The 24,560-nt window shown below is 42.4% G+C and overlaps 2 protein-coding genes across 2 annotated transcripts in view; one reads left to right on the forward strand and one right to left on the reverse strand.

The window, feature by feature from the left end:
• LOC112231423 overlaps window positions 1-24,560 on the reverse strand; it is a gene marked incomplete in the record, with an annotated part of 690,592 nt that overhangs the window by 630,193 nt on the left and 35,839 nt on the right.
• LOC112254718 lies at window positions 10,957-21,223 on the forward strand. Its single transcript, XM_024427500.2, has 4 exons — window positions 10,957-11,127; window positions 13,698-13,793; window positions 13,967-14,071; window positions 16,396-21,223. Exons 3-4 carry the CDS (start codon window positions 13,978-13,980, stop codon window positions 20,169-20,171), a joined length of 3,870 nt encoding a protein of 1,289 aa, XP_024283268.2. The 5' UTR covers window positions 10,957-11,127; window positions 13,698-13,793; window positions 13,967-13,977; the 3' UTR covers window positions 20,172-21,223.

A 24,560-nucleotide genomic window follows, 5' to 3' on the forward strand; every position in this document is an offset into this window, starting at 1 on the left:
AATTACAATATAATAGTAGCCTTACGTTTTTTACATTTAATGCCAGTAATGTTTTCTATGCTTGATTTCGATTCATATTTTTTGGGATACTGATGCACTTGAAGTCAGAAAGGCCCCTTATTGTGTAGGCAACAATACACAATTTTCTTCGTAATGCATTATATATTTTGTGGAGCCTACATTGCGCCATTTTCATCATAATGTATTTCATACAAGGCACTTTTTCATGTGCATTATACAATTTATTGTTTAGCCCACTGTATTTTCTTCAAGGCTATGTCGGGTTCTATGAGGGTTGCCAGATTGGAGAAAAACTTCTTTTTTTTGGTGTTATGAGGAAAGTATCTGATATATTTTCATGATGAGAAGCAAATTAATCAATAAATGTGGGAAAACAAAACACCTGCAAAAAAAGTTTGGTTAAAATGCCCATGGTGCAACTCTGTATGGTATTTGCTGCTCAGAAAGGTGTATTTCCAACTACACTGAGCATACATAGAGGTTCATCCCAAATGTCACACTATTCCCTATATAGTGCATTATAGGGCCCTGGTCAAACTTTTAGCATCAGAATAGGGAATATGGTGCCATTTGGAACACACAGAGAATGTTAGAGCAATAAACTATTTTAGATCTACTGTATCAAGCATTCTGAAACAGAAGAAAGGTGTCATGTGATTTACAAGAACACCACATATGGGGATGTGTTTTACAAAAAAATAAGAAATTAGAAACTGCAGATGTTAGATAGGGGGGAAACAATTGTTTGAGGGCTATAAAATGGAACATCAAGCCCCGGGCTACATCAATCAACCAACCTCTTTGGCACAGACACATCTTTTTAATCTGAAGACCTTGACGTATGTTTTATACTTACTCTTTAATATGTATTTTGGTTACATTTTGTGATTTCTGTCCGATTGACATCCATCTACAAGCTTAAGGTTCAGATGTAGGATCTTAATTTGATCATTCTTTTGTTGCTGAGAATTTAGGAGACGTGTAATGTATTTGAGTTTTGAACAGGCTTCTGCAGTTTTTCATTTCCACTTAGAAATTTCAGTCTTGATTTGCCCTAACAAAAAATGTATCAACCCTGTCAGCGATTGGGTGCAGAGTTATAGTGGAGTCAGGCGCAGGACACAGGTATTGAGTAACATAACTGAGTTTACTCAAAATATCAAGCAAAATTCCAAATAGGAACATACATGTATATCTCACTGATCATCCCCAAAGCCAACACTTAATTTGTCCGCCTTTCCTTCCAGTTCTCTGACTGGAACGAATTGCAAAAATCACTGAAGCTGGAGACTTATTTCCCTCACCAACTTTAAACATCAACTATCTGAGCAGCTAACCGATCACTGCAGCTGTACATAGTCCATCTGTAAATAGCCCTCCTAATCTACCTACCTCTTCCCTAAACTGTTCTTATTTTATTTACTTTTCTATTTTTTGCACACCAGTATCTCCACTTGCGCATCATCATCTGCTCATCATCATCTGCTCATTTATCACTCCAGTGTTACTTCCGGCGCCGACAGAGATGGCCGCCTCGCTTCGCGTTCCTAGGAAACTATGCAGTTTTTTGTTTTTTTACGTGTTATTTCTTACACTAGTACCCCAGGTCATCTTAGGTTTCTTTACATACAGCCGACAAGAACTACTGAATATAAGATCAGCGTCAACTCACCATCAGTACGACCAAGAATATGTTTTTCGCGACGCGGATCCTGTGTTCTGCCTTACAACCAGTGTAACCGAGCGGATCACATGCAGCGAAAAAAAAAAAAAAACCGACTCAGAAAAAGAGGGAAACGAAGCGGTCTTCTGGTCAGACTCCGGAGACGGGCACATCGTGCACCACTCCCTAGCATTCTTCTTGCCAATGTCCAGTCTCTTGACAACAAGGTTGATGAAATCCGAGCAAGGGTAGCATTCCAGAGGGACATCAGAGACTGTAACGTTCTCTGCTTCACGGAAACATGGCTCACTGGAGAGACGCTATCCGAAGCGGTGCAGCCAGCGGGTTTCTCCACGCATCGCGCCGACAGAAACAAACATCTTTCTGGTAAGAAGAGGGGCGGGGGCGTATGTCTTATGGCCAACGTGACATGGTGTGATGAAAGAAACATACAGGAACTCAAATCCTTCTGTTCACCTGATTTAGAATTCCTCACAATCAAATGTAGACCGCATTATCTACCAAGAGAATTCTCTTCGATTATAATCACAGCCGTATATATCCCCCAAGCAGACACATCGATGGCTCTGAACGAACTTTATTTAACTCTCTGCAAACTGGAAACGATTTATCCGGAGGCTGCATTCATTGTAGCTGGGGATTTTAACAAGGCTAATCTGAAAACAAGACTCCCTAAATTTTATCAGCATATCGATTGCGCAACCAGGGGTGGAAAGACCCTGGATCATTGTTACTCTAACTTCCGCGACGCATATAAGGCCCTGCCCCGCCCCCTTTCGGAAAAGCTGACCACGACTCCATTTTGTTGATCCCTGCCTACAGACAGAAACTAAAACAAGAAGCTCCCACGCTGAGGTCTGTCCAACGCTGGTCCGACCAAGCTGACTCCACACTCCAAGACTGCTTCCATCACGTGGACTGGGAGATGTTTCGTATTGCGTCAGACAACAACATTGACGAATACGCTGATACGGTGTGCGAGTTCATTAGAACGTGCGTTGAAGATGTCGTTCCCATAGCAACGATTAAAACATTCCCTAACCAGAAACCGTGGATTGATGGCAGCATTCGTGTGAAACTGAAGGCACGAACCACTGCTTTTAATCAGGGCAAGGTGTCTGGTAACATGGCTGAATACAAACAGTGCAGCTATTCCCTCCGCAAGGCTATCAAACAAGCTAAGCGCCAGTACAGAGACAAAGTAGAATCTCAATTCAACGGCTCAGACACAAGAGGTATGTGGCAGGGTCTACAGTCAATCACGGACTACAGGAAGAAACCCAGCCCAGTCACGGACCAGGATGTCTTGCTCCCAGGCAGACTAAATAACTTTTTTGCCCGCTTTGAGGACAATACAGTGCCACTGACACGGCCTGCAACGGAAACATGCGGTCTCTCCTTCACTGCAGCCGAAGTGAGTAAGACATTTAAACGTGTTAACCCTCGCAAGGCTGCAGGCCCAGACGGCATCCCCAGCCGCGCCCTCAGAGCATGCGCAGACCAGCTGGCCGGTGTGTTTACGGACATATTCAATCAATCCCTATACCAGTCTGCTGTTCCCACATGCTTCAAGAGGGCCACCATTGTTCCTGTTCCCAAGAAAGCTAAGGTAACTGAGCTAAACGACTACCGCCCGTAGCACTCACATCCGTCATCATGAAGTGCTTTGAGAGACTAGTCAAGGACCATATCACCTCCACCCTACCTGACACCCTTGACCCACTCCAATTTGCTTACCGCCCAAATAGGTCCACAGACGATGCAATCTCAACCACACTGCACACTGCCCTAACCCATCTGGACAAGAGGAATACCTATGTGAGAATGCTGTTCATCGACTACAGCTCGGCATTCAACACCATAGTACCCTCCAAGCTCGTCATCAAGCTCGAGACCCTGGGTCTCGACCCCGCCCTGTGCAACTGGGTACTGGACTTCCTGACGGGCCGCCCCCAGGTGGTGAGGGTAGGCAACAACATCTCCTCCCCGCTGATCCTCAACACTGGGGCCCCACAAGGGTGCGTTCTGAGCCCTCTCCTGTACTCCCTGTTCACCCACGACTGCGTGGCCATGCACGCCTCCAACTCAATCATCAAGTTTGCGGACGACACAACAGTGGTAGGCTTGATTACCAACAACGACGAGACGGCCTACAGGGAGGAGGTGAGGGCCCTCGGAGTGTGGTGTCAGGAAAATAACCTCACACTCAACGTCAACAAAACTAAGGAGATGATTGTGGACTTCAGGAAACAGCAGAGGGAACACCCCCATCCACATCGATGGAACAGTAGTGGAGAGGGTAGCAAGTTTTAAGTTCCTCGGCATACACATCACAGACAAACTGAATTGGTCCACTCACACAGACAGCATCGTGAGGAAGGCGCAGCAGCGCCTCTTCAACCTCAGGAGGCTGAAGAAATTCGGCTTGTCACCAAAAGCACTCACAAACTTCTACAGATGCACAATCGAGAGCATCCTGGCGGGCTGTATCACCGCCTGGTATGGCAACTGCACCGCCCTCAACCGTAAGGCTCTCCAGAGGGTAGTGAGGTCTGCACAACGCATCACCGGGGGCAAACTACCTGCCCTCCAGGACACCTACACCACCCGATGCTACAGGAAGGCCATAAAGATCATCAGGGACATCAACCACCCGAGCCACTGCCTGTTCACCCCGCTGCCATCCAGAAGGCGAGGTCAGTACAGGTGCATCAAAGCTGGGACCGAGAGACTGAAAAACAGCTTCTATCTCAAGGCCATCAGACTGTTAAACAGCCACCACTAACATTGAGTGGCTACTGCCAACACACTGTCAATGACACTGACTCTACTCCAGCCACTTTAATCATGGGAATCGATGGGAAATGATGTAAATATATCACTAGCCACTTTAAACAATGCTACCTTATATAATGTTACTTACCCTACATTGTTCATCTCATATGCATACGTTGATACTGTACTCTATATCATCGACTGCATCCTTATGTAATACATGTATCACTAGCCACTTTAACTATGCCACTTGGTTTACATACTTATCTCATATGTATATACTGTACTCGATATCATCTACTGTATCTTGCCTATGCTGCTCTGTACCATCACTCATTCATATATCCTTATGTACATATTCTTTATCCCCTTACACTGTGTATGACAGTAGTTTTTTTTGGAATTGTTAGTTAGATTACTTGCTCGTTATTACTGCATTGTCGGAACTAGAAGCACAAGCATTTCGCTACACTCGCATTAACATCTGCTAACCATGTGTATGTGACAAATAAAATTTGATTTGATTTGATTTTGATTTGATTTGTTAATCTGCTAAATTGTAATTATTCGCTCCTATGGTCTATTTATTGCCTACCTCCTCATGCTTTTTGCACACACTGTATATAGACTTTATTTTCTCTACTGTGTCATTGACTTGTTTGTGTTATTGGCTTGTTTATTGTTTAGTCCATGTGTAACTTTATGTTGTTGTCTGTGTCACACTACTTTGCTTTATCTTGGCCAGGTCGCAGTTGCAAATGAGAAGTTGTTCTCAACTAGCCTACATGGTTAATAAATAAAGGTGAAATAACATTTTAAAACAGCTTTACAGACGGTAGGCAATTAAGGTCACAGCTATGAAAACTTAGGACACTAAAGAGGCCTTTCTACTGACTCTGAAAAACACAAAAAGAAAGATGCCCAGGGTCCCTGCTCATCTGCGTGAATGTGCCTTAGGCATGCTGCAAGGAGGCATGAGGACTGCAGATGTGGCCAGGGCAATAAATTGCAATGTCCGTACCGTGAGACGCCTAAGACAGCGCTACAGGGAGACAGGATGGACGGCTGATCGTCCTCGGGGTGGTAGACCACGACCACCAGCACAGGATCGGTACATCCGAACTATGGTACCCATAGAGTTGGTCAAAGGCTCCCAAGCACAGATCTAATGGCCTCTTGGGATTAAGCAATGACTTTCAACCTAGTACCCCTTCCTCCAGTCCACTGACCAGAAATCAAATCAAATCAAATCAAATGTATTTATATAGCCCTTCGTACATCAGCTGATATCTCAAAGTGCTGTACAGAAACCCAGCCTAAAACCCCAAACAGCAAGCAATGCAGGTGTAGAAGCACGGTGGCTAGGAAAAACTCCCTAGAAAGGCCAAAACCTAGGAAGAAACCTAGAGAGGAACCAGGCTATGTGGGGTGGCCAGTCCTCTTCTGGCTGTGCCAGGTGGAGATTATAACAGAACATGGCCAAGATGTTCAAATGTTCATAAATGACCAGCATGGTCGTATAATAATAAGGCAGAACAGTTGAAACTGGAGCAGCAGCACGGTCAGATGGACTGGGGACAGCAAGGAGTCATCATGTCAGGTAGTCCTGGGGCATGGTCCTAGGGCTCAGGTCATCCGAGAGAGAGAAAGAAAGAGAGAAGGAGAGAATTAGAGAACGCACACTTAGATTCACACAGGACACCGAATAGGACAGGAGAAGTACTCCAGATATAACAAACTGACCCTAGCCCCCCGACACATAAACTACTGCAGCATAAATACTGGAGGCTGAGACAGGAGGGGTCAGGAGACACTGTGGCCCCACCCGAGGACACCCCCGGACAGGGCCAAACAGGAAGGATATAACCCCACCCACTTTGCCAAAGCACAGCCCCCACACCACTAGAGGGATATCTTCAACCACCAACTTACCATCCTGAGACAAGGCTGAGTATAGCCCACAAAGATCTCCGCCATGGCACAACCCAAGGGGGGGGCGCCAACCAAGACAGGATGACCACATCAGTGAATCAACCCACTCAGGTGACGCACCCCTTCCAGGGACGGCATGAGAGAGCCCCAGTAAGCCAGTGACTCAGCCCCTGTAATAGGGTTAGAGGCAGAGAATCCCAGTGGAAAGAGGGGAACCGGCCAGGCAGAGACAGCAAGGGCGGTTCGTTGCTCCAGAGCCTTCCCGTTCACCTTCCACTCCTGGGCCAGACTACACTCAATCATATAACCCACTGAAGAGATGAGTCTTCAGTAAAGACTTAAAGGTTGAGACCGAGTTTGTGTCTCTGACATGGGTAGGCAGACCGTTCCATAAAAATGGAGCTCTATAGGAGAAAGCCCTGCCTCCAGCTGTTTGCTTAGAAATTCTAGGGACAATTAGGAGGCCTGCGTCTTGTGACCGTAGCGTACGTGTAGGTATGTACGGCAGGACCAAATCAGAGAGATAGGTAGGAGCAAGCCCATGTAATGCTTTGTAGGTTAGCAGTAAAACCTTGAAATCAGCACTTGCTTTGACAGGAAGCCAGTGTAGAGAGGCTAGCACTGGAGTAATATGATCAAATGTTTTGGTTCTAGTCAGGATTCTAGCAGCCGTATTTAGCACTAACTGAAGTTTATTTAGTGCTTTATCTGGGTAGCCGGAAAGTAGAGCATTGCAGTAGTCTAACCTAGAAGTGACAAAAGCATGGATACATTTTTCTGCATCATTTTTGGACAGAAAGTTTCTGATTTTTGCAATGTTACGTAGATGGAAAAAAGCTGTCCTTGAAATGGTCTTGATATGTTCTTCAAAAGAGAGATCAGGGTCCAGAGTAACGCCGAGATTCTTCACAGTTTTATTTGAGACGACTGTACAACCATTAAGATTAATTGTCAGATTCAACAGAAGATCTCTTTGTTTAAATAATAACTACAAAACTTTTACTGACCTCCACAACAATCAACACAGGACATAAAAATACGCTCTCTTTATGACAAAAGAACACTGGCTTTTCTGAAGCTGGAGAAGGAGTTGGTAATTGAAGAGCCAGCTGTTTCCCCTGACGAGAGGGAGGGGTCAGAGCTCCAATCAGCGATGGGGCCGACCAATCAGCTGCTTGTGGAATCCAAGATTCCATTTCCTGAAATACACACATACACACATACAGTCGTGGCCAAATGTTTTGAGAATTACACAAATATTAATTTTCACAAAGTCTGCTGCCTGTATGATGGCAATTTGCATATACTCCAGAATGTTATGAAGATGAATTGCAATTAATTGCGAAGTCCCTCTTTGCCATGCAAATGAACTGAATCCCAGAAAACATTTCCACTACATTTCAGCCCTTCCACAAAAGGACCAGCTGACATCAAGTCAGTGATTCTCTCGTTAACACAGGTGTGAGTGTTGATGAGGACAAGGCTGGAGATCACTCTGTCATGCTGATTGAGTTCAAATGACAGGCTGAAAGCTTCAAAAGGAGGGTGGTGCTTGGAATCATTGTTCTTCTCTGTCAATCATGATTAACTGCAAGGAAACATGTGCCGTCATCATTGCTTTGCACAAAAAGGGCTTCACAGGCAAGGATATTGCTGCCAGTAAGATTGCACCTAAATCAACCATTTATCAGATCATCAAGAACTTCAAGGAGAGCAGTTCCATTGTTGTGAAGAAGGCTTCAGGGCGCCCAAGAAAGTCCAGCAAGCGCCAGGATCGTCTCCTAAAGTTGATTCAGCTGTGGATCGGGGCACCACCAGTACAGAGCTTGCTCAGGAATGGCAGCAGGCAGTTGTGAGTGCATCAGCATGCACAGTGAGGCAAAGACTTTAGGAGGATGGCCTGGTGTCAAGAAGGGCAGAAAAGGAGCCACTTCTCTCCAGGAAAAACATTAGGGACAGACTGATATTCTGCAAAAGGTACAGGGATTGGACTGCTGAGGTATGTACACATATAAGCACTGCTGATCACACACAGAGTTAGGAGAAGAACCGACTACCAACAGGGTCCGGGTGTTACCTCCTTAATGAAGATTCCCTATCCTGACCGTTCATCACTGTGGGTGCTCTGACCTGCATCATAGTCTTGGTAACCTTTCTGATACATCAAGATCCACCACCTTCTGGTACTAATTATATGACGCCGTTGTCATTGATAAGAAGTAAAAGGGATAAACTATACACTACACTGACCATCAAGGATGGGTGACTTACACAATAGGAGGCAAAGAAGGTGAAGATGTAGGATTTAAGGTAAACAAAACAATTCCCTAGGAAAGCAAATAACTTTACAGGGATTGGTTTGGCCAGATTGAAGTACTCGGCCAACCCACTTCGGTTCACTATAACTCCTGATGAGTACCAGTGTTATAGACACAAGAATGGAACCAGGAAGTTAGGATATTTTAATGGATGTACGTCTGATAGTTAATGTGACTGACGTAGGTTTGGAAATACAGGAGAAAATTCTTAACCTCACAGCACCTATAACTGATGTAGGGTGGGCTCGTGCCAGCAAAGGACGCTTTCTATAGACACTATCAAAAGGATGGTTAGCTACTTGCGCCCTGGGGTTATTTGTCCAACCAGTTCGAGTTAGTCATCAGAAGCCAGTTAAAGGAGACTAAAGTAGGCCCAGAAGGAGTTTTGACCAGGATGGGAGTAGCTTTGTCCAGATGGATGCTATTGGCATCCCTGGGGAAGGTCCAGATGAATACAAAGCTATGGATCAAATTAGGTGATGGCTTTACCACTATGTTCTTTTGGTGGTTGACAATAAAAAATAATGTGGATTGGGTTAATTACGTCTATTATAATCAATAGAGATTCATGAATGAAACCGGGGATGCAGTAAAGGGGTTCTCTGACCAATTATCCACCACCTCCCTCATGACCTGGTCAAATAGACTGACTCTCGATATGTTATTGGCAGAAAAGGGCAGGGTATGTAGAATGATTGGGGTTCATTGCTGTACGTTTATTTTTTAATAACACAGCTCGAGATGGATCAGTGACTAAGGCCCTGGCTGGTTAACCTCATTGGCTAACGAATTAGCGGAGAACTCTGGGGTGGATACCTCACTGACTGGGTGATTCGATAGTATGTTTGGAAAATGAATAAATGTTATAATTACCATGTTATGAGCTGCTTTCAGCTGTATGAGTGTGTTGGTGTTGTGTGGATGCTGTTTGGTCCCGTGTGTCACCAGAACTCTAGAGAGATCGATGACGCAACAGATGGTGAGATATGGACCAATTCCGAGCTCCAACCAGTTGGATGATGAATACAGGCCCCCAGGCCTAGAAGATACCTCTGTTTCTTTTAACTACGAGGAGCCAATGTTGGATGAGACTATCTTCCATGTTTAGACAAACTCTTCCTTTAATGAAGTTTATCATGAAAATCCTAAAAAGAAGAGTTATACTTGGATATAGGCCTAGAACAGTCATGGGTGAGTATCTGATGTAAATACATGTATTGGTTTTGTTTACTTGTGTATAACATTTGTGATTCCATATGGCGATTGATGTATCAGTGTGTTATTATTTAGTAATTAGGGTGGATTGATAAGGGAATTTATATGCTTAAAGGTAATGATTAAAGAATTCCACCCTGAAACATAACTATTAGTGATTATTAGTTTACGTAGCATGTATAATGAATAATTAAAGTACTAAACGTAAGTCCAAAAAGGTTCAGTAGAGACATGTGAAGGAGAGAAATGTGTGTGTGTGTGTGTCTAAGAAAATTCAGAGAACAATTCAACTGTATGACCTGACCTGACTAGAACTCTGAGAAACTTACGAAAGGACAGGGTTCAAGGTTCCTCCAATCTCGACGGAATGGAACTGTCGGCTTGGTAGTGATAAACAGTGGCTACAACTTACCTGCTGTTCGTGAGTATGTATGTGTGTAGGATATCTACTGTTTGTGTGGAGGTATGTGCGTAAGTAGGGAGTGAGCTATAAAATGGATGTCTGTATTATGGACTTCAGAACGTTCTCTTAATAAACTGTACTAACCTTTTGCATAAGCTGAGTACCTAATTATTGTTAACGACTACTAGTCAAAGCTTTAAAAATGGTTAGTTATTATCATTGGGATTGAAAATTCTCTTGACAGAAGGTCATACCTGTGCTGGAGGCCATCCAAGCTGCAGACCTTCCCTGTAAAAAAAACAATAAGGGACTCCCAACCCATTTCAAATTCAACAATTCAGCTCTGCTCTCTCAGAAAGTAGAAGAAGACATAAGCTCTGAAGGAGATGGTTCAGAGGATGATAATGAGGAAGGACTAGAGAAGATTGTCTGGAGGTCAACTTTTAACATTGCCAGAGCAAGTGAGGAAGATAATATACAAAAGTCTCTCTTTCTCTTTTCATCTCTCTCTCTCTCTGCACTTCTCTCTCTCTCTCACACACAGAAAGTGTTTGAGCAATAAACTATTTTATTTTATTTCACTCCGAAGCAGAAGGAAGGTGTCATGTGATTTACAAGAAGACCACAAAAAAATAAGAAATTCAAAACTGCTGACAGTCACAAAGTAATGGGTAGGGAACCATTGTTGGAGCGCTATAAAATGGGATGTCAAGCCCCAGGCTACATCCATCAACAAACCTCTTTGGCACAGACGCATCTTTTCATCTGAAGACCTTGACGTATGTTTTATACTTACTCTTTAATATGTATATTTAAGTTTGAACTTTGTTACATTTCGTCTGATTGACATCCATCTACAACCTTCATTTTCTTAAGGTTCAGATGTAGAATCTGAATTTGATCACTCTTTTGTTGCTGAGAATTTAGGAAACTTGTAATGTATTTGAGTTTTGAACAGGCTTCTAAACTTTTTCACTTCCACTTTTGATTTACCCTAACAAAAAATGTATCAACCCCAACAAATATATTCCTTACTTATAATCCACATATTATTTTACATTTCCTGTTGCTACAGGAGTGCTTTCCTGCTGTAGCAAACTGGCTCAAATTAAGAGACCGTGATTTTACTGGTCTAGAGAAATGATCATTTAACAAGCAAACTTTTCAATTAAATTTTTTGGATACACAAATTGTTTTAAAATATATTGTACTATATTGGTTTGGATTCAATTGACATTTTATTTCACCCATGTATTTTTTAAAGTAAAAACCTATGAGGAATGATGAGGAATTTGCAATGTCAGACAATTTCAGAATAGGTCTTAAAAACAATATGGGACATTCTGAAAACATTGACAGTTAGTGTTTGAAGTAAATTCTTAGGTAACTGAGATTTCTATTCATAGTTCGGGGCTCTTGCTTTTCATAACTTCGATGAGTAAACCTAATTGTTCCCTGTTTAGTCCACTTCCTCCTGATATTTATAATTACAAGTGACAGAATTTACCACAATATCACAAAGTTGAAAAGTAACAGTGTTATCAATTTGGTCTTACTTCCTGCCTGAAGATCATGTCTATGCGTGCACATATCCACAACACTAACGTAATTAAAAATCTAAATATGAGAAATTGAAAATTAAGGCAATTGATGCTCAGAAAAGTATTGAATAGAGTGTCAGATGCTCTCTTTTTTAAGTAAAACATTCCTTGTCTGTTTCTGTTTGCTTTGACATGGCATCTCAAAGAATCAGTGCAGTTAAGTCTAACCTACAAAACCTGCAAGGAAAGACGGAGAAAATGGGTGGCAGCCATTCAGTTGAAGTGGACCATGAATCCCGACAAAGGGCTGACCTGGCAGAAGCAGAAAAGAGAAGATTTGAGCAGGAATGCCTCCGGCTCAAGGGGGAGAAAGCGCAAATGGAAACAGAACAACGGATGGAAAAAGAACAACGAGAGGGGTTGGAGAGGCAGAGAAAAATACAACTTCAATCCCAAAGAAAGCAAGAGGAAGATGAAAGGACCAGGATACATAAAGAACTGACAGCATCAAAATAAAGAGATGAAACTGAGGGAAAAGTAGATGATTAAACTGTAGAAAATACATTGATGAGTAGACTACTAGAGAATATTGTTAATTGATGAAAACATTATTCTGAACATGGCAGCAGCTAAAAGTCACGTTAAATTACTGTAACTATAAGGAGAAGTCTTTCCATATTCTAACATCTTTTAAAGGAAAAGCTATCTATTCCTTTAACAGAGAATAATTAAATGGCTGAACAGATAATAATTAAATTGCGATAGAACAATTATACGAGAACAAATCAGAGTCAGAAAGAAACCTCATTCAGGACGAATTCGAATGAGTCCAGATGGAGAAAGTAAGATGGAAGAACAACTGAATCAGGACCAATGCAAGAGGAGAGGAAATCTATTGAATCCCAAAGAAAGCAGGACAAAATGCATATGTGGCAAACAAAAGAGACTATTAACTCAAATGATTGGATATCTTGAGCAATAAAAGCAACTTTATTAGGCCTTACCTTGTAATGTTCTTCTCTTGTCTGGCGGTAGCAGTAAGTCCTGTGATTATCCAAGCAAATGTGTCAATGTAGTCAGATGTAGCTTCAAGTCATCTAATACAGTCTAGATCTTTTGCCCACATCCTGTGGGAATTTAATGGAGACATTCTATTTTACAGATACAATTTAAGGCAAACTTTGGTAAGATTGGTCGTAACATTTATTTTACAATCACATTTGATTGACTTTGTTTTTTTTTGGTTCAAACTGTATTGCCCAATAAGAGGAACCTGGTCTCATCACACACGGTCATATATTTTTGCTACAACAGAATAAACTCTCATTCATATTTCTGCATCTGTTATTATCTAAAAAAATTTTGTATATTTTTTGTGTAAAGATTTTTTATTTACATTATTGATCTAATTAAAGTGCAAATCATTTTACATGTATTTTTTACATTTTTATATTGATACCTTTAAAACATGTTTTTTCCCCCTCTGGCTTTGGCTAAAGTATAGATTATGATTAAATCAATTATTCAGGTGTACTTTATGGGGCCTTATAAAGATAATGTAGGTCTGATGGCCGTTCCAAAGATTCTGTTATCCATATATGACTATCAGTCACTCCTCCCTTACACAATTATAATTACACTAGCAGAAAAACAGTGTGCAGTTCTTGAAATGAACTTAACACAAGGTTCCCATGCCATTGTGGACTCTGAGACCACAGAGCTCATGCTCACTTGGGATAATGTTTATGACTGAAGAACAGCATTTATACTACATTATCTTTATTTTTTCTGATGTTTCCCCATTACAGAGGCGCAGCCTGCCGAATGGAACGCTGTGCATCAAGGCTCTAGGGCTCGCCTCCCATCCCAGGAGAACAATACAAGACTGAGGGGGAGGCAGAAATGTGAGTGATTCAGATGACGTCCTCTTATGTCTGTCTTTTGTACCTTTGTTATTTCAACCTAAAGTTTGACTCCCCTAGATGTAAAGCCCTGCATTCATCTTCATGTTTCTACTATACAGTAGTTCTGAAGTATATATAGCCGTGCATAATTCCCTGCTCTGATGTGTTTTCAGAACACGGAGTCATGTCTGACTCTGAGACCATTGAGACAGCCGCTCTGGGCCGACCATTCCAGCTGGGGATGCTGTATGACTGTCGCAGGGATGTCCTCATTCCAGGTACAGAAAACTATTACATTCATTGTCAGTTTTCCGTTGTTGGTTGTGCTGATATGTGGGCCTAAATAATTTGTTTGTGAATTTTTTTGTGAAACACTATAATTTTATTTGATTATTAATGCAGACATTTTATGGACATTTTCTTAAATCACATTTCAATTTTTTTATATTTAGCTCCTTTAAGGAAGGATAACAGAATTCCATTCAGGTCAGCAGGAGGGGTCAGCCAATGAATTATTCTTCTGACAAACATTCCATAACTGCAGGTGGCTGTAAATCACCAACCTTGGCTTTATACCTGTTCAGACTATACAAACTGTAGCACTTCAGTTTTTTTTTTACAAACTGCCAATGCACTTATGAAAGTACAAGAAGAAAAAATGGACTACTTTCAAATGGATAGCCCTTAATGGCACTACAGATGCTGTCACAAAAGCATCCATGGCAAAGATGAGCTGTCTTCTACATCTCTATGGTCATCAGAGTTAGAAAATCTAGAGAACCCGCAACATTTTGATGTAGTCATATATAGTCATGCTGTTACAGAAGTGATTAATGGCAAAGATAGGTGTAGCTTTTCTAACAACTGTTGTCATGTCACCTAGAATAATTACTTTGATGAGTAAAATTTATCTTCAATTCATTCTTTGAATGAAACCATGTTTACATGTATAAACAATTCTGCATATACCAGTCCTGGCCAAAAGTTTTGAGAATGGCACAAATATGAATTTTCACAAAGTCTGCTGCTTCAGTGTCTTTAGATTTTTTTGTCAGATGTTACTATGGAAAACTGAAGTATAATTACAAGCATTTCATAAGTGTCAAAGGCTTTTATTGACAATTACATGAAGTTGATGCAAAAAGTCAATATTTGCAGTGTCAACCCTTAGTTTTCAAGACCTCTGCAATCCGCCCTGGCATGCTGTCAATTAACTTCTGGGCCACATTCTGACTGATGGCAGCCCATTCTTGCATAATCAATGCGTGGAGTTTGGCAGAATTTGTGGGTTTTGTTTTGTCCACCCGCCTCTTGAGGATTGACCACAAGTTCTCAATGGGATTAAGGTCTGGGAGTTTCCTGGCCATGGACCCAAAATATCAATGTTTTGTTCCCCGAGCCACTTAGTTATCACTTTTGCCTTATGGCAAGGTGCTCCATCATGCTGGAAAAGTCATTGTTCGTCACCAAACTGTTCCTGGAGGGTTGGGAGAAGTTGCTCTCGGAGGATGTGTTGGTACCATTCTATATTCATGGCTGTGTTCTTAGGCAAAATTGTGAGTGAGCCCACTCCCTTGGCTGAGAAGCAACCCCCCCCACATGAATGGTCTCAGGATGCTTTACTGTTGGCATGACACAAGACTGATGGTATCGCTAACCTTGACTTCTCCGGACAAGCTTTTTCCGGATGCCCCAAACCATCAGAAAGGGGATTCATCAGAGAAAATGACTTTATCCCAGTCCTCAGCAGTCCAATCCCTGTACCTTTTGCAGAATATCAGTCTGTCCCTGATGTTTTTCCTGGAGAGAAGTGGCTTCTTTGCTGCCCTTCTTGACACCAGGCCATCCTCCTAAAGTCTTCACCTCACTGTGTGTGCAGATGCACTCACACCTGCCTGCTGCCATTCCTGAGCAAGCTCTGTACTGGTGGTGCCCCAAACCGCAGCTGAATCAACTTTAGGTGACGGTCCTGGCGCTTGCTGGACTTTCTTGGGCGCCCTGAAGCCTTCTTCACAACAATGGTACAGATCTCCTTGAAGTTCTTGATGATCTGATAAATGGTTGATTTAGGTGCAATCTTACTGGCAGCAATACCCTTGCCTGTGAAGCCCTTTTTGTGCAAAGCAATGATGACGGCACGTGTTTCCTTGCAGTTAACCATGATTGACAGAGAAGAACAATGATTCCAAGCACCACCCTCCTTTTAAAAGCTTCCAGTCTGTTATTCGAACTCAATCGGCATGACAGAGTGATCTCCAGCCTTGTGCTCGTCAACACTCACACCTGTGTTAACGAGAGAATCATTGACATGATGTCATCTGGTCCTTTTGTGTCAGGGCTGAAATGCAGTGGAAATGTTTTTTGGGATTCAGTTCATTTGCGTGGCAAAGAGGGACTTTTCAATTAAGTTCAATTCATCTGATCACTCTTTATAACATTCTGGAGTTTATGCAAATTGCCATCGTACAAACTGAGGTAGCAGACTTTGTGAAAATTAATATTTGTGTCATTCTCAAAAATGTTGGCCACGACTGTACACGTTGGAGATCGTTATTTAAATTGTATTTTATTTTATTTGTCATTCTCTCTTTTTAAACTGCAGGTATCACACTCTGGGATTCTGAAATGCTACAGAAAGACATAAATGTCTCTCCACAACCTAACACTGATTTCAAAATCATTGCTTCCGACTCAAGTGAAGCCAAGTCAGAAGCTTTGAATGTGTCTGCATCTCTGGAGGCCAGTTTCCTTGGTGGCTTAGTCAGTGTGAAGGGTTCTGCTGAATTCCTACATGATAAGAAGACCTCAAAGCATCAGTCTAGGGTTTCTCTGCAGTACCGTACCACCACTCACTTCGAGCAGCTGACCATGGACCACCTGGCGGCAGGAAATGTGAAACACTGTAATGTCTTCCGAGAGGGTTCTGCCACACATGTGGTGACTGCCATTCTCTACGGTGCACAAGCCTTCTTTGTTTTTGACCGTGAGGTTTCCTCAGGAGAAAACCACCAGGATATTCAGGGAAACCTGCAAGCCACAATAAAGAAGATTCCCCTCATAACAATAGAAGGGCAGGCATCACTGAAGATGAGCGAGGAAGAGAAGCAACAGGCCAATACATTCAGCTGCACTTTCCATGGTGATTTTGCACTAGAAAACAACCCTGTCACATTTGAAGATGCCACCAGGCTGTATGCCGGCCTGCCACGTCTGTTAGGGGTAAAGGGAGAACATGCTGTGCCCATGACTGTCTGGCTCTATCCTCTCAAGAACCTGGACTCTGCAGCGGCCCAGCTAGTCAGGCAGATCAGTGTTAACCTGGTGTGTCGCGCACAGCGAATCTTAGACGGGCTGGACAACACTGATGTACTATTCCGGGACTTGATGATGGAAGGCATGGCTATCAAGTTCCCTGAAATCAAAGCCAAGCTCAGCAAGTTCAGGGACTTGTGCTCAGAGTACAAGCTGGTTTTCCAGAAAGGTCTTTGCAAGGTTCTTCCCAACATAAGAGGAGGAGGCATGGAAGAAGAAGAGCTGATAAAAATGCTCAACAGTAAGGAACGCTCTCCATTCCAGAATGACCTTATGATCACATACCTGGATGACAGAGAGAGAGAGATGAATGTTGTCAGCTCTTACCTTGACATAATGAAAGAGGTACAAGTTGTGTACTCAAGTAGTGAATTGGATGGAATAGTGCTTGATCAAGCTAAAGATCATGTAGTGTGCTTTGCATTCTCCTCTTTGAAGGACAAAGATGAGTATTTGGTAGACTTGGAGAACTACTTGCTGAAAGAATCAAAGAGTGATTCTTCAGTGATACCATACGACCCCAACGCAGTTGGGAAATCAGCAGCAGAAAAGTGGTTTCGCTCGGGGGAGGTAACCACCCTAACCAGGCAAATCATACAACTGTTCCTAGACTTCAAAGAGTCAAACAAAGACAGAGAAAATATTGCATTCTGCATTGCATCGATTCCAAGCAAATGCATCACTGCATCCTCCATCCATGTCTATGAGAGAGGGACACTGTTGAGTCCCCAGTTTGAACTGCCATCAAAGCCAGGTGTCCCCACCATCAAGAGTCTGGAGCATGACTGTGTCCACCTTCAAATCAACCCTCCCCACCTTGGCGTCAAGTCTGTGGAGTCGTACCAGGTTTTGTACCAGGCTGTGCAGGCTGAATCTGAGTGGACAGAGATCAAAGCTGATGCTACCACTAACCAGGTCACCATCAGACGTTTGAACCCCTATAAAGACTATCGCTTCAGCTGCAGGGCGGTGTGTAGACCTGGTGTGAGCCTCTCCAGTGACTGGACAGAATACTCCAGGACCCGCCCATGTAGCCCCCCTGGACCACCCACAGATAAAAACCTGGAATATGAAAGTATCAGAGTGAACTGGGACATTCCTACCATGGTGGGAGATGATGTTGAAGTCATAGGCTATGAGACTGACTACAGAGAGTGTGCGAAGTCTGTTGACAATAAAATGTGGCACACCATCAAAACCACCACCAGAGAGTGCACACTGGAAGGTCTAAAGCCTGAAACTGCATACAGTGTCAGAGTCTCTGCTAACTGTGGCGAAGCAGGGAAGAGTCTACCCAGTCCTGAGGCAGTGCTGACTACCATCAGGGCTTCTGACGCCCAACCGAAGAGGAGCCAATCAACAGGAGCAAGAAGTGAGGAATTTCTGAAGAAATCAGAGAAGGTTAAGAAAGGCAACCCGTCAATCTATAGGCTGAATCTGGAACCAAAGTTGGATGTAATGGAATGTTTTGAACAGTACACATTTGGAGGGAAAGTTGAGAAAGGGAATAACAAGGTAATCCTGCTTCTGGGGTCCACGGGTGGAGGAAAAACCACTCTGGTCAATGTCATGATCAACTACATTCTCGGGGTGAAGTGGGAAGATCACTACCGCTTTAAGCTCATCCATGAGGTGACCAACAGGTCACAGGCTGAGAGCCAGACTTCAATCGTAACATCATACGAGCTCTACAACCAGCCAGGCTTTCAGATTCCGTATTCTCTGACCATTATTGACACACCAGGGTTCGGAGACACTAGAGGAATGGCACATGATAAACTAATCACACAGCAAGTTAAGGAATTCTTGTGTAATCCTTTAGGGATTGATCACATTGATGCAGTCTGCTTTGTAGTGCAGGCATCCCTTGCTCGTCTCAGTGCCAATCAGAAATACATATTTGACTCCATCCTGTCAACTTTTGGAAAGGACATTGCTGATAACATCCTGATGCTTGTGACGTTTGCTGATGGGAAGGACATACCTGTGCTGGAGGCCATCCAAGCTGCGGACCTTCCCTGTAAAAAAAATAATAAGGGACTCCCAACCCATTTCAAATTCAACAATTCAGTTCTGCTCTCTCAGAAAATAGAAGAAGACATAAGCTCTGAAGGAGATGGTTCAGAGGATGATAATGAGGAAGGACTAGAGAAGATTGTCTGGAGGTCAACTTTTAAGCAGATGAAAGCTTTCTTCAAAGCCTTGGAAAGCAATGAGAGCAAAGATCTAACAATGACCAAGAAAGTGTTGGAAGAACGTGAGCGTTTGGAGAAGGCCATGACACGATTGACCCCTCAGATCACAGCAGGTTTGTCAAAGCTGAATGAGATCAAAATGTTCGAACAGTGCCTGCAGAACGAGGACGAGAACATGAAACAGAACCAAGACTTTGAGACAGAGGTAGAGGTTCTAGTTGCGAAGAGAACCAAATTAAGTTGTTTTGCTACAAACTGCATTGTTTGCAAGTTCACATGCCACACCAGCTGCTTTCTGCCTAACGAGGATGACACCAAAAAATGTGCCGTGATGGATGGTTATGGTAACTGTGTCATGTGTCCAGGAAACTGCTCTTACCTTAACCACGACAAGGAAAAAGCCTTATGGACATATGAAACTAAGACAGAGAAAAAGACCATTAAAGAGTTGAAGGACAACTTCATGAAGGCACAGGGCAAGTTTATGAACAACAAGCAGATGCTGGAGAAGATTGAAGATGAGTACATTGTAATCGAGGACAAGCTGAAATACTTGATCAAGCTGTCCTCCAATTGTCTTAAGAGGCTGAATGAGATTGCACTGAAGCCAAGCTCTCTCTCCACTGTGGAGTACATCGAGATACTCATTCGCACAGAAGAGGACCAACGCAAGCCAGGCTTCGAAGATCGCATCGTAGGGTTGAAGAAAATGAAATATGAGTCTGAGCTTCTAGAGAAGATGGCAAGAGGAGAGGAACTACTCCCCGATGAGCGACGCAAGGTTAAGGAGAAACAAGACAGACTGCAGAAGATCACAAAAAGACTCAACCAAATGCAGAAAGTAGTCAGAGATTGGCCAGGGAAGAAGTAGGCCTAACTCAATGTCAAAGTCCATGATCTCACCCTGCTTCCGACCAAGTGGCACGCTCGGTGGCTTGCGCTAATCAAGTGAATGCATCATAATGCAGTTAAATTTGTGGTATTAAATCAGATATATCTCTAGACCCAGTCAATTGTCAGCTTACTGGGGTTGATTGCAATGCTTTGTATTAAAACGAGCATCATGTAAACTCTCAGTTGACACATTTTCAACATTAAGTGAGTAAACTTGTGCGAGCCAGAATGGCCCACAGAACAGGAGCCTGCCTCCTGTTTCTGTAGCGTGAGGCAGCTTGATGTACAAACACACCCCCTGGACAGCTAGTCTATCACATGTTCTACATTAGTTCATCTAAATGAAGCAGCTGAACTTGCTACTGATTGTTAATGATTATCATAAGAGAAATTAATGTAGAAATAAAGCAGACATTGATTCACATAAATATAGAGACATACTTTCCCCTAGGGATGTAATAAAGTATCTATCTATCAAAAAATGTATAACTTTTGCCTACTTTCATGTTGATTGTTTATCCTTTTTTATTTTAACAAAAGTCCTTTGTAATTCAAGAACTTCACTATTAATTTTCTATTGTGCCAAATTGTAAGTAATATGTTAGTTATGACATTGGAAATAGCATGTTTGGTAGGGGGGAATTACAAAGGTGTGTGTCTAGGGCACTGTTTCTTAACCTTTATTCCAGGGACCGGCAAACTATTGTCACTTTGTGTCAAGGATCGGCAAGCTTTAGTTTTTCCTCCTTGGGGGACAGCCTACATTAAAGCTATCACTGTAGAACTGACTAAATTGGAGTCAGTTAAATAGCTCAAGGACCAGCCAGCAACATCCCAGGGACCAGCACAGGTTTAAGGACCAGAGGTTGAGAAACACTGGTCCGTGTAAGTGGCACCATTCTTGACATTTAAAGTATGAAATTCATAAGACACTATTCATTCTCATTATTCTCCGCATGACAGTGTTGTTTTTGGGCATGCAACGTCCTCATTAATTGCATAAAATAAAGCAATTATGTTGGATTCTTACTTGAAATGTACGTATTTATGTTACTATACTAGAAATGATTGATCACTTTACAGGTAGAAGGAATATACACTACCGGTCAAAAGTTTAAGAACACCTACTAATTTTTACTATTTTCTACATTGTAGTATAATAGTGAAGATATAACTATGAAATAACACATATGGAATCATGTAGTAACCAAAAATGTGTTAAACAAACCAAAACATTTTATATTTTATATTCTTCAAATAGCCACCCTTTGCCATGATCACAGCTTTGCACACTTTTGGAATTCTCTTTTGATAAACAGCTTGCATTTCAATTGGCAGATGTGCCTCCTTAAAAGTTAGTTTGTGGAATTTCTTTCTTTCCTAATGCGTTTGAGCCAATCAGTTGTGTTGTGACAAGGTAGGGGTGCTATACAGACGATAGCCCTATTTGGAAAAATACCAGTGCCAATCTATGGCAGGAACAGCTCAAATAAGCGAAGAGAAACAACAGTCCATCATTACTTTAAGACATGATGGTCAGTCTATCCAGAAAATGTCAAGACCTTTTTCAAGTGCAGTCGCAAAAACCATCAAGCGTTATGATAAAACTGGTTCTCATGAGGACCGCCACAGGAATGGAAGACCCAGAGTTACCTCTGCTGCAGAGAAGAGGTTCATTAGAGTTACCAGCCTCAGAAATTGTAGCTCACACAAATGCTTCACAGAGTTCAAGCAACAGACACATCTCAACATCAACTGTTCAGAGGAGACTGTGTGATCAGGCCTTCATGGTCAAAATGCTGCCAAGAAACCACTACTAAATGACACCAATAAGAAGAAGAGACTTGCTTGGGCCAAGAAAACAAGCAATGGACATTAGACTAGTGGAAATTTGTCCTTTGGTCTGGAGTCCAAATTTGATATTTTTGGTTCCAACTGCCGTGTCTTTGTGAGACGCGGCATGGGTGAACGGATGATCTCCGCATGTGTATGTCCCACCGTAAAGCATGGAGGAGGAGGTGTAATGGTGTGGGGGTGCTTTGCTGGTGACACTGTCAGTGATTTATTTAGTATTCAATGCACACTTAACCAGCATAGCTACCACAGCATTCTGCTTCGATATGCCATCACATCTGGTTTGCGCTTAACGGGACTATCATATGTTTTTCAACAGGACAATGACCCAACACACCTCCAGGCTGTGTAAGGGCTATTTTACCAAGATGGAAAGTGATGGGGTGCGGCAGCAGATGACCTGGCCTCACAATCCCCTGATCTCAATCAAATTGAGATGGTTTGGTATGAGTCGGACTGCAGAGTGAAGGAATAGCAGCCAACAAGTGCTCAGCATATGTGGAAACTTCTTTAAGACTGTTGGAAGAGCATTCCAGGTGAAGCTGGTAGAGAGAATGCCAAGAGTGTGCAAAGCTGTCATCAAGGCAAAGGGTGGCTATTAGAAGAATATCAAATATATTTTGATTTGTTTAACACTTTTTTAGTTACTACCTGATTCCATGTGTTATTTCAATAGTTTTCATGTCTTCACTATTTTTCTACAATGTAGAAAATAAAAAATAAATAAAGAAAAACACTTGAATGAGTAGGTGCTCTAAAACTTTTGACCGGTAGTGTATATGCTAGGGGTCAAGGAAGGGTAAAGAGGAACTAGATGTGAGTGAAAGTTACTGTGAGAGGAAAGGGAATAGAGTAGATGACCCAGGTCTGCTGAGTGAAGTGAACACAAGGTCACTGATAATCATCATGGAGAAGTGACCAGATAAAGAGGAACTGCTAGCAGACGGTTCGACTGCGAAGACAACAGAGCAACATCTAGGCAGTGTTGGGTAGCTGATAGCAGTTCTGAGAAAGTTACACTAATCTCATCTTGACATATAAAAAGCCTGTTTGATCATGTGCAAAATGTCTTTGCAGCTGTATGACTCATGCTTCGTCTTTCAAGTTAACCTTGGGATATATGCCTAAAAATATGTTTTGTTCATGTCAGTATTGCTTTGATATTAAACTTCATGCCTAATTTGCGAATCCATTCATTTTACAAAGTTATTAAATAACACTTGCTTTGATATTCGCTTCTCATGACCCTTTCTTGATCTTAGTCAGCTAAACACATAATATTTGATTACACATCGTTTTACTATAATGTTAAATAGAGTCAGATATACTTTGTAATATTAATTGCAGTTTACTTTGGGCTTTTCATCCGGATGTCAAAATACTGCCCGTAGCCGACGTAAGACCTTTAAACAGGTTAACATACACAAGGCTGCGGGGCCAGATGGATTACCAGGATGTGGATGTGGTATATATATTTTACCTCTTGGGGATGTTATTCGAAAACATAATGTAAACTTTCACTGCTTTGCGGATGACACACAGCTGTACATTTCAATGAAACATGGTGAAGCCCCAAAATTGCCCTCGCTAGAAGCATGTGTTTCAGACATAAGGAAGTGGATGGCTGCAAACTTTCTACTATTAAACTCGGACAAAACAGAGATGCTTGTTCTAGGTCCCAAGAAACAAAGAGATCTTCTGTTGAATCTGACAATTAATCTTAATGGTTGTACAGTCGTCTCAAATAAAACTGTGAAGGACCTCGGCGTTACTCTGGACCCTGATCTCTCTTTTGAAGAACATATCAAGACCATTTCGAGGACAGCTTTTTTCCATCTACGTAACATTGCAAAAATCAGAAACTTTCTGTCCAAAAATGATGCAGAAAAATTAATCCATGCTTTTGTCACTTCTAGGTTAGACTACTGCAATGCTCTATTTTCCGGCTACCCGGATAAAGCACTAAATAAACTTCAGTTAGTGCTAAATACGGCTGCTAGAATCCTGACTAGAACCAAAAAATTTGATCATATTACTCCAGTGCTAGCCTCTCTACACTGGCTTCCTGTCAAAGCAAGGGCTGATTTCAAGGTTTTACTGCTAACCTACAAAGCATTACATGGGCTTGCTCCTACCTATCTCTCTGATTTGGTCCTGCCGTACATACCTACACGTACGCTACGGTCACAAGACGCAGGCCTCCTAATTGTCCCTAGAATTTCTAAGCAAACAGCTGGAGGCAGGGCTTTCTCCTATAGAGCTCCATTTTTATGGAACGGTCTGCCTACCCATGTCAGAGGCAAACTCGGTCTCAACCTTTAAGTCTTTACTGAAGACTCATCTCTTCAGTGGGTCATATGATTGAGTGTAGTCTGGCCCAGGAGTGGGAAGGTGAACGGAAAGGCTCTGGAGCAACGAACCGCCCTTGCTGTCTCTGCCTGGCCGGTTCCCCTCTTTCCACTGGGATTCTCTGCCTCTAACCCTATTACAGGGGCTGAGTCACTGGCTTGCT

This window comes from Oncorhynchus tshawytscha, linkage group LG33 (assembly GCF_018296145.1).
Source record: "Oncorhynchus tshawytscha isolate Ot180627B linkage group LG33, Otsh_v2.0, whole genome shotgun sequence".
Taxonomy (NCBI): Eukaryota; Metazoa; Chordata; class Actinopteri; order Salmoniformes; family Salmonidae; genus Oncorhynchus; species Oncorhynchus tshawytscha.

What these genes read in the sequence shown, in the direction of transcription:
- LOC112254718 (XM_024427500.2), top strand. Translation starts at nt 13,978, where the DNA reads ATGTCTGACTCTGAGACCATTGAGACAGCCGCTCTGGGCCGACCATTC. An exon ending in CAGGGATGTCCTCATTCCAG is followed by an intron (nt 14,072 to 16,395) that starts GTACAGAAAACT and finishes TTTAAACTGCAG; the next exon opens with GTATCACACTCTGGGATTCT.